General features: G+C 48.7%; 1 protein-coding gene across 1 annotated transcript; it reads right to left on the bottom strand.

Annotated features, from left to right (window-relative positions):
• Positions 1 to 373: 373 nt before the first annotated feature.
• On the bottom strand, positions 374 to 8,703 carry SLC2A10 (solute carrier family 2 member 10). The gene is made up of 5 exons (XM_063094492.1): positions 8,691 to 8,703; positions 7,221 to 8,504; positions 6,549 to 6,671; positions 3,825 to 3,960; positions 374 to 452 (listed from the first exon to the last, which is right to left on the bottom strand). Exons 1-5 carry the CDS (start codon positions 8,701 to 8,703, stop codon positions 374 to 376), a joined length of 1,635 nt encoding a protein of 544 aa, XP_062950562.1.
• Positions 8,704 to 11,002: the final 2,299 nt, after the last annotated feature.

Raw genomic sequence — 11,002 nt, 5'->3', positions numbered from 1 at the left:
CTGGATTTAGGAGAGAGACCAGGTGAGACTTCCTGCCAGGACTGGTACCCTAGAGATTGTTTAAGAAAGCCTATGGTGCAATGAAGATTCCATAAGATGTTCTCATTATAAATATTGCAGAAATGTGCAAAGTCAATGGGGAAACTGAGGCATGAAGATAGATCCTCAGGAACCGTCAGAGCCTGGGACTCAAAATGAAGAGTTTGGGGTTTTCAGACTTTCACCCTTCTCATCCCAGCAAAAAAGACCTCCTTTGGGGCAGGAGCAATTTCCAAAGGACCACCTGGAACTTGTGCTCTGGGGCCTAGGAAGCAGGAAGCTGGAGATGGTTGCCTAAAACCACAGTTCCAGCATTTCCAGGCAGATGGACTCCTCAGGAGGCTGCAGAGACCTTGATGCGACTGTACTGGACGCCAGCTGAGTTCTGCTCATGGTCAAAGCTTAGGGCGAACCTGTCAAACAGAGAATGAGTGGAATCAGGGGGAAGCAGGGGGTGGGGGCCTTCCCTGGAGAGACGGAAGTGGGCCATCCACTGGCGCCCTTTCCCCACTCCCACCCTCACCGCCACCCTGACCCTTCCTACTTCCTGCCTTAATATTAATTTCCATCTTCTTTCGCCTGGACCACCCAACAGCTCTTCCCTGGTCTCCCTATGTCCACACTTGCCCTACAGTTCTCCCCATCACAGCCAGAGTGACTTTCTAAGCACAAGAATTGATCCCCTGCTTATAAGGAGATCCTCATCACACCCGGCCACATTGGCCTCCTGTCTTTCTCTTCAATAAACCCAGATGGTTTCCACCTCAGGGCTTTTGTCTTGCTGTCCCCTCCACCTTGAACATTTCTTCCAGCTGTTGAAATGATTGGCTTTTTCTCATCATTCAGGTCTCAGCTTAACTGTTCAGAGAGGCCTTCATTGAGCATTTTTTCATTCATTCAACAGAGATATGTTTATTGATGACCTGTGATGAGCTGGGCACTGTTCTAGGCCCCAGGAATAGGGCAGTGAATGAAACATACACAAATATATCACCACGCACATGGAGAATTCACGATACACTTGTATCAGGAATGCATCCAGAGCACACTTGTACCCTAGCTGAAGAAACTGTACCCACCCCCAGATTCACTGTTCACACTCTGGTAGGTTAACCTGCCTTATTTTCTTCATGATATAAATATCACTCTGAAATGATCTTAGTTGTGCATTTACGTGTTTTGTAGTCTATCTCTCTCCCATACATTAAAATATAACTTCCCCCTAATCCAGAGACAGGGTCTCTCTTGGCCGTGGTTCTGCCCCCAGAGCTACTACAGTGCTTGGCTCCTAGCTGGCACTTGAATATATTTGCTGAGAGTTGAATGAATGGATTCCTGGGAGACTGAGGTAAAACAGAGATTTTCAGAAGTTTGTTTGTTTGTTTGTTTTTTGTGACTACATAACCTGAGCAGATGGGAAGGGTCTATTTTGAACCTATATAACGTGATATGAAAATGAAAGGAACAACCTGTGGCAGCCAACACACATTGATTGTAAGAGGGTTTGAGCCCTTTGTGTTACTAATGTCTCCCTAAAGGTGTCTCTTCTTTGTTGCATGTGGTCTTGGTAGGACTGTCAATCAAAGAGACCTGCCCTATCCTGGCTGAGTTATGGGGTAGAGGTGGGCACATAAACCAGGCTTGGCCAATCAGACTTTCTCCTGGGAATGTGACTCTTGTCTGGAGCAACACAGACTGAAACCATGGTGCTGAAAACACTGTCCCTTGAGTCCCTGCTATCAAAATCCCAGGGGCTGTCCTGGTCCCTTTCTTTCAAGTTTCTTTCTCTCTTTCTGTGGGCTCTGATATCAGGGAACTCCTAAACTATAGGGACTGAAGTGATAAAACACAGACCTGCCTCCGGACCCTACCAAAGTTCCTAACTTCCTGTCTTTTGGAGTTGAGGTAGTCTCAGTCTCCTGTCCCCAAAGGCTGGCTCAGGATCCCCATGTGACCCTGATTGCCCAGGTCTAGCCTGGCACTCCCCTCAGCTACAGTCACACCCTGCCTTACCCCAGCCCTGGCTTCCACCTGCTTCTCTGTCTCATTTGCTCTCTGTCCCAGAGGATGGGTCTGGGATCTTCTCCAAGAAAACTAGCATGGCAGAGATCCCAGGCAGCTATCTAGTAACAGAATCCTTGATTTTTAGCTGAGTGCATGGCTGCTGAAGACATGATTGAAGACCATGTTTCCCAGCCTCCCCTTTGAGGGAGTGGAGCCAGGTTCTGTCCAAAGGGATGTGGGTGGAAGTGACCTTGAGGCTTGTGTTCTCCCCTTCCTCTTGTGGGAATGTGTTGGTAAGCTGACTTGGGCCATGTGGAAAAGGCAATATTGTGGAGATGGCAGAGCAGCAAGACAGAAGGAGCCTGGAACCCTGGATGACCTCATGGAGCACAGCAGCCACCCCAGCTTTGGACCCCCTGCATTGAGACTATTTCAAGCAGCTGAAGCTATTTCCTAATTAATACAGCTGGGCTGCTGAGAAACCTGCAGAAGGTGCCATCCCTCGAACTGGGAGTGTTTAGCTGGTAGAGAGGGGAGTGGGTGGACCAGGTTAGAGGTTTTTACATCAGGCTCATCCTGCATTGCTGCAGGGGCCCGATGGAGGCGGGGCTTGGCAGGCAGCTGCAGGGAGGCCAGTTCCAACTCAATACCAGAATGATTTTGAAAAAGTCTTTTAGGGCCTCCCAGAAACAGAATGGGCAGTCAGGAGCTGGGGACTACCCCTGTGCTGTGAAAGGTAACTGGGGACATTTGCTGAAGATGCTTAGGACTGTAGCACTTTGAGGTCCCTTCCGATACTCCCATTCTACTCTTCTCTTATTCAAACAGCCTAAGTTCCCATGATGCTAAGATTGTGAACTCCCCTCTGTGACCCGAAGACTTATTTGATGTAGCTCCTGCCGATCTGACTGATCTGATGATCCACTCCTCCTCCCTCCCTCCGTCTGTTCCAGCCACACTGGCTTCCTCATTTCTTGCATTTGCCAGGTATGCTCCAGCTTAGGGGCTTTCCATTGCTGTTCCCTCTGCCTGGGACAACCCCCTCCCTCATCATTCCCCGGCTGCCTCCTTCTTCTCGCTAACTTAAATTGCACCTCCTCAGAGGGCCTTCACTCTCTGACCATCCACTCTAATTTAGCCACAACCTCTTGCACCCCTGTCCCCTCTCTGCCAACCTAGCCCTCTTGACATATTTCATGCGTTTCATTTTCTTCTAATTACACATCACCAACCAAAATGCTCTTATTTATGCATTTGCTAGCTTGTTTATTTTCTGTCCTCCTCCCCCGCTCACATGGAAGCTCCATGAGGACAAGAACCTGTCCATCTTATTCTTGGCCACAATTCCTAAGGCCTAGAACACTGCCTGGCACATAGCAGGAACTTAATACTCACTGAGTGAATGGATTAAGCCCATAGTTCTTTATATGCAATGTTGAAGGGCCACAGTTATAATGTAAAGGTTCCATGACTCTAAGATTCTGTGGTTTTAACATTCCACCATTCTAACCTCCTGTGATTCCCTATCTGCATGATTTTAATATTCCTGTGAACTGGGCCTTAAAGTCAAATGAAAAGCTGCTATAGAAAGACACAAAACAATTCAAGGAAAACAGCTCGTGTGTAAAGATCTGACATTCACAGTGTCTAGGCAGCAGGAGAGATAGGAAGAGAGGAAGAGCACTGTCTCACAAGGAGACAGTATGGGGACGGCGCTCCTGAGTGATGTGCTGGGCTTTGCTGTAGCTCTTCCTCTCAGACCCATCCTGTCCGCCTCGTACCGTCTTTTCTGGAACTGCTGGTCTATCTCCGCCAATGACTGGCCTTTAGTTTCGGGAACAAATAAATAGATGAAGCCCACGCCAAGGACAGCAGTCAGTCCGTAGAGCAGGAAGGTCCAGGACAAGCCGATGGCACCTGGAATGGAAGGTGGGAGTGAGGGCCGGGGAGCTGAGCACTCTGGCCCCGCAGCCTGGGCCAGCTGGAAGGTTCTAGGTCAAGCATTGAAATCAGCTCACCCGAAGCAAATTCCCTGGAGGACTGATTTGCAGAATGACCAACAAGCTATCAGGTAAGTACCGTAAAGGAAGAGTTGAACTGGTTCTCCCAAAGTTAGGGAAAGAGCTAGGGCACAAATTTACAAACACAGAGACAATGGCAATTTGTATTTATGGGAAAAACTACTCACTCACATCTAAAACACTAACCATGCTGGGAACTGGAAAACCTGAACCGAGAGAAAATGACATCCAATTCACTAGTAAAACAGCTTCATGGATGCAGCTTTGGCAAAGCTCAGTTTCCAAAAGAAAAAATTCTCACAAATTCCATGAATGGCCATTTGGTGAGTTGATCACTGAGAGAATTGAGTTTCAGCCAATTTAGCCTGTGTCTGACTGGTTTGGGAAAGAGGACAGAAACCATGACTCAGTTCTGGGTGGAGGGCTCAGCACCCCAGCCCCTCTCTCTTCCTGGAGCCTCAGGTGAGGGCCAGGGTCTAGGGCCAGTGACCAGGATGGGGATGACCCCGAGTCCTTTGAATTCAATCAGCCGAAGACAGAGAAAGCAGGCCATGAAGAAAGGGGCTTTGTCAAGGTGGAAGCACAAATTATGTTTTGGACGTCATTCTCACCTCTAACAGCCATGGCCACACCTCCTCCAGGCAGCCTCCCCTGACCAGCTGGGCCTGACCCCCAGCGGGGAGAGCACTGAGCTAGAACCAGGAGGGCTAGTTCTAGTCTTCTGACTACCTGGCTGGACTGGGGAAGGATGTATTTTCCCATCTGTGAAATGGGAATAATAATATGACACAATTCTAAAAAAACTTTTCTTTCCTTCCTTCCTTCCTTCCTTCCTTCCTTCCTTCCTTCCTTCCTTCCTTCCTTCCTTCCTTCCTTCCTTCCTTCCTTCCTTCCTTCCTCCCTTCCTCCCTCCCTCCCTCCCTCCCTCCCTTCCTCACTCACTCATTTATTCCACATAAAGGGAAATGCTTGAAGACTGAGGCAGCAGGGAGAAGCTTGGATTCCCTAAGACAGGGGTGGAAGACAGTTATGGTGGGCAGGTTCTACAGCCAGTATTTCCCACAGTCCTCCAGAGGTGGCTATGCTTTTGACTCTTGACCACAGGGAGTAGGAAAATGGCTGAACCCTAAGAACCACACGTTGGGGCTCACAGTGAAGGAGCCCTGCCCACTTTGACTCAGATGAGCAAGGCCAAGCAAAGACCAGTGGCCTAGGGCATGAGTATCTCAGCATCTCAGAGTCCCTTCCCTGGTGTTTTGAACCCATTTCATTTCCACGCCATCCCATCACCCCTCAGACTGGGTTGGAAGGCTAGGGAGGAAGAGACGATGTCACCCAACCAGATCTGAGAAGAACTTCCAGCTGGTAGGTGGGCATGAGCCAGTCTAAGCTGGTTTAGAGCAAATAAACACTGCAGCTTTTACACCTGCTGGTCTCAGATGAGTTCTTGCCAGTACCCAGTGTAGAATATCATCTATTATCTGGCCTAGAAAATTTTCAGCATGTCTAAGGGCTCTAGATGTTGTCTTGGACACTTCCGTGGAGTTTCTGCATAAAGTTTTATTTGAAGAATAGTTCTGCTGCTACAAAAAGGAAAATTCAAAAAACTCTTCTGCTTTAGAGTGAGGAATTTTGGCCACAGAAAAGAGAATAGACTTGTCTGGGGGAAGCAGAGACACACACTTATGTCTCCAGACCCCTTGCCGCCAGCTCCCCAACCAGGGCTTGTCCCCTCCCACCCCAATCAAAGAGGGCTTCCTGGAGAAAGGGGACTGGATGCTTCAACCCTTCCTCTCCTCTCCTTCAGCTTGTACTCCCAAGTATGCCAGTAAAGCCAGCCCACTCACTGATGGGTCCAGAATGAGGTAGTCTCGTTGGTCATGTTATCTGTCGTCTTCATCTTTCAACCCCTCCCCCCTTTTTCTGATACCAGCACCCCAATTTTTCTCTGGGGAACTATCCCTCCCCCACCCTCGGTTCAGGCCATCGGCGAGGCGCCCCCCACCCCGTCTCCAGGGTGGGAATATGCCCCCCACCCAGGCATCAGAATAGCCACCGTCCAGCCACTATGATAGGTTTGGGGATAGGAATGTGATCTTGCTGAGCCAATGAGGGTTGTCCAGGCATTGGGCGGGGGGCCACTGGGAAAGGTGCTCTCTTTTCTGATATCTGCTTCTGGTGGCCATCTTTGCCACCCTGAAGTGGGTCTGTCTGGGACGAAGCCCCCAGGGTGGGATGCTATGCTGGGAGGGAGTGGAAAGTGGCCGCTGCTTTTGGTGGAGACTCTTGGATCAGCTGTGCTTCAAGCCGACCATCCCCCTTTCAGTGATTTATGACGAAATATTCCCTTTTGTTCATAAGCTTGTGTGCATTGGGTTTTCTGTCACTTATAACCCTACAAATATAGAAGCCCCAGCTCTGTGTGGAGGAAACTATTTCTGGGTCTAGAAAGAATGGGCCCAGGAATTAGGTCAGAGGACTTACCTATGAGATCGAGGAAGGAGAGGCTGATGAAGAGGTTGGTGGCCCAGTTGAAGCTGTTGCAGAAGGCGAAGGCTCTCCCTCGGATCTCCACGGGGTAGATCTCACTGAGGACAAGCCAGGTCACTAGGACGGGAGAGCAGGAGGGCTCCTGGGCTGGGGCTGGGACCTGGGGGCTGGCACCAGTGGGTCAAGCAGGCAGCCTCCCAACGACGTGATTCAGGCCGAATGTCAGGCTCTTGCCACCAAATTCTCCCCAGCTGCTTCCCCAACACCGTAGTGAGGATCCCTGCAGGGTGACCAACGGCCTCAGTTTGCCCGAGACTAGAGGTTTCCTGGGACACAAGACCTTCAGTGCCAAGACCAGGACAGTCCTGGGCAAACTGGGATGGTTGGTTTTCACCCTATTCAGTAAATCCCTTTCAGTAAGCTCTTTTAATTGAGCTATCCAGGGGCAGATCCAGGATTTACGAGGCCTAAGGCTTAAATGATTTGGGGGCCATTAAAATAAATTACAAACATCAAGTTAGGCCCTAGCCTAACTAGCCCTGGGAGGAGCCCTGAAGTTTCATGGTCAATTCACCTCTAGTGTCCCGCTGAGAGAGATCCTGAATGGAATTTCCCACTAAGATGGGTAGAAGGTTCCAGAGTCACCTGCATGAAGACTCCACTCACCTGGTCCAAATCCAAAGGAGAAAGCGCTCACAAAGACCATCATGCAGACCAGCGCCGTCCAGCGCAGTGGTGCGTGCTCTGGGGTGGGCACAGTGGGAGCTGGCAAGGCAGTGCTCATGGCTGGCAGGGGAGGGGCTGAGGGTTCTCCAGCTCCAGGATGCAGCCTGGTTTTCTTAGCAGCTGACAAGACTGGCTCCCTTTGGTTCTCACTGGTTCTCGGCATTGGAGGTGGAGCTGAGCCCTCTAGCAGGCCAGAGTCTCCAGGGAGGCCTGTCTGCCTGGTGGCATTGGGCATGGCCAGGCAGCTTGGGCCTGAGCCCATGGGCACAGCAAAGCTGATGAGGCCTATACCACTGACTGACAGGGCCATGAGAGCACAGCCAGCTAACAACAGGGCCCTGCGACCCACGCGGTCCACCAGCCCCATGGCGATGAGGGTAGCTGCTACCTTCACTACACCAAGCCCCACAGAGGCCAGGATGGCCGAGTATCCCCCATGGAAGCCAACTGAGTGGAAGACAGTGGAGGCATAGTATAGCACATTGGGCTGCCCCGTTAGCTGCTGGAAAAGCACCAGCCCCAGTCCCACTGTGGTCCGGCCTCGCATGTTATTCCGTGCCCTGAAGAGGTCCAGAAAGGAGTACCGTGGCCTCCCCAGGCCCAGCTTGGTGACCTCGCCTCCCTGAAGTGGGATGAGGTCCTTGTGGGCTGTAGTCTCATCTGAACTAGCAGGGAGGAAGAGTAGACTGAGGGATTGCAGGAGAGCAGGCGCGACCGCCCATCCAAACATATGCCTCCATCCCCAGGCGGCACCGGCCAGTGCGTAGTTGAGGGTGTAGGAGAGCAGGATTCCCACGGTGATGCCTGCCTCATAGAGGGACACCAGCACTCCCCTCTGCTGTGGCCCCACCAGCTCGGACACGTAGATACAGCAGGCCATGGAGGAGAGGGAGATGCCAAAGCCAACTGCTAAGCGGCCCAGTACCAACCAGACCAGGGAGCCAGCCAGGCCCAGGCTCAGGCTGCCTGCCAACAGCACCAAGTTGCTCCCGAGTATGGCTTGTTTCCTGCCATAGCGGTCAATGAAGAAGCCCCCAACCAGGGAGGCAAGGAGAGCGCCCAGGAGCAGGCTGCCCACCAGGAGCTCCTGCTCTGAGCAGCTTAGCCCAAAGTCAAGCTGCAGTGGTAACAGGGCACCCGATATGACTGCCAGTTCATAACCAAAGGCCAGGCCACCCAGCAAAGATACAGAGGCACACAGGGGCAGGACAGGTGGGGGGCAACCTGGAAAACAAAAGTCAAAGAGACAGAGTTCAGAATGGTTCCTTGCCAGAGCATCTATCCACCCAACTTCCCCTCCGTCTCTCATTCCCTCCATTTATCTATCCATCTACTCCATCTATTTACGCATCCATTTGTCCATCCATCCATCCATCCACATATTCATCCATCTATCTGTCCATTACTTACCCCTGCCATCCATCTATCCACAAATCCATCCATTCATCCACCTGTCTTTGTATTCCAACCCTTTGTATACCCATCCACACACCCATTCCTCCAACCAAATTTATTTATCTGGCATCTACAATATGCCAAGTTGAGTTGGCCTATGTAAATTACAATTAAAAAGCTCCAAATTAATATACCAGATAACAGAATTTCCAGATTCACTTAATGAACTTGCAACTTCTCCATCTTTGTTGAGAGTACCCTTAAAACGTATGCTTTCTTAGTTTGGGTGGGAGAAGAAACTATATTTATTTTGTTAATTGAGGAACTTGTAGGAGTCCCAAGTCATTTTTATATGCATGGCAATGAGGAAAGGAAAATGCATTAGATATTATATTAGGAAACTAAGGTTCTTTTCTGTTTTGACAACTAACTTGCTATGTGACCCTAGGCCAGTCTCTTTCCCTTTCTGGGCTGTGGGAGCTAGTCTTTAATAATGACTCCCAATGAACCATGTCTCTTGGTGTTTATTCCCTTATGTGGTCTCCTCTCACACTGACTCTGTGTAGCTCCGTAACTAGTTTTAACCACCAAAATATGGCTGAAGTGACACTGTGCCAGTTCTATGCCTAAGATTTGAGCAGTTTCCACTTTTATGTTTTTTGGGGAGCCCTAAGCCACCATGTAAAAAGTCTGGCGACCCTGCCACATGGAGAAAACATGGGTAGAAACCCTTAAACAATAAAGACAGGGAGAGGCTCAGCCATCCCAGCATTCTATATGGGCCTCCAGATGATTCCAACTGTAGCTGCCATGTGACTGCAGTTTCATCAGAGATCTGAAGTGGTAGCAGCAGAAGAACCACCCAACTGAGCCCATTCAACCCAGAGAACCATTGTAGATAGTAAAATCTTTCTTATTAGAGATGACTGTAAATTTGGGGGTGTTTTGTTACACAACAATGGACAACTGAAATATGAAATGTTACTAGATCAGTCTCTTCCAAAAGGATCATAACACATTGATAAAAGATCTTTTTTGACCTCTATTTTTAAAATACCAATAGACAAAGTAACCATACAAACATGTTTTTTCCTTTAAGGTGGAATAGTTAGAGATTTCTGAGTGCATGATGAGCAAGCAAGAAGGACAGTTAGTGGAAATCAGAAGAATCCATGACCCATCTGTTTCGTTACTTAGGAAACACTATACCGCATGATGGTTCAGATCTCTGCATCTTAAATTGTGGGGCTTTTAGTCCTAGATATCCAAGTGGGCCATTGGTTAAAGATGAGAAATAAAAAGATAAATATTTATAATGAGATGGCAAATAATTATAATAACAAATAAATGAGGAGCTCAAAAATAATAATTCTGCAAAATCCTCCCTAAGTCCAAAGAAATCAGTGCTTTACAACTCCCATTTTATCATTTAAACTAATGATGAAGGGAGAAAATCCTAGGCTGAATGTGAGAATGTGAAAGGTTTGTGTCTTGTTTTGCATTTGTTTTGGTAGCTTTGTTTTCTTTTCATTTGCTTCTTCCTCTCTCCACCTCACCCCAGCCCTAAGAATTACAGTTACCTGAGAGTTCTGGTTATTAAGGATATTCTCGAACTTCTCTGTTACTTGTTTGTGGATAGCTTTCCTCAGCTGCATCTAGTTATTACCCTAGATCTCTCAGTCTCACTTTGCTCGTATGTAAAATGGGGACAGTAATACCCACCCTGCTTGCTTCCAGAGCTGATGGGAAGATGAAATCTATGAAAAGGTTCCATAAATGCTGCTCTAAGTTGTTATACGACCTGCTGGTGTGGACAGCTCAGCACAGTGGAAGGCAAGGAGGACTCGGACTGAAAAGACAGCATTCTAGTCTCAGCACCGCCACTTGCTCTGTGTGACCTTTTGGGCAAGTCACTTCTCCTTGAACTTCAGTTTCCTCATCTATAAAATGGGTCTACTATATCCTTTCTCATTGGCTCTTGGAAGAGTGCAGTAGAGAAAGATTACGGGCACATAGGAAGTGTGCTCAAGGAGAACTCCTATGAGGGTACTTCAAAAAGTTTATGGAAAAATAGAACTGAAAGATTATATGAATATTTCCATGAACTTTTTGAAGTATGCTTGTATTGCTACCTGCTCCTTCTGCTATTTCTAGACTTGGTTAAGAAAACACAAGCTTGGTGTCATCTCTGGCTTCCCTTCAAAGCTCACCTCTGCAACAGCTCGCACTAAGAGTCTAAGAGGAAGAAGATGCTGACTTTATTTCATTCTTTTCTGCAGATTTGGGATAGGAACGTGCCAAATAGCAAAGCCTGTTTTTTCCTGGTA

The sequence above is a fragment of the Cynocephalus volans genome, chromosome 1, assembly GCF_027409185.1.
Source record: "Cynocephalus volans isolate mCynVol1 chromosome 1, mCynVol1.pri, whole genome shotgun sequence".
Taxonomy (NCBI): Eukaryota; Metazoa; Chordata; class Mammalia; order Dermoptera; family Cynocephalidae; genus Cynocephalus; species Cynocephalus volans.
Note: the sequence above shows the minus strand (reverse complement) of the source record. Positions and strands in the feature narration are given on the sequence as shown.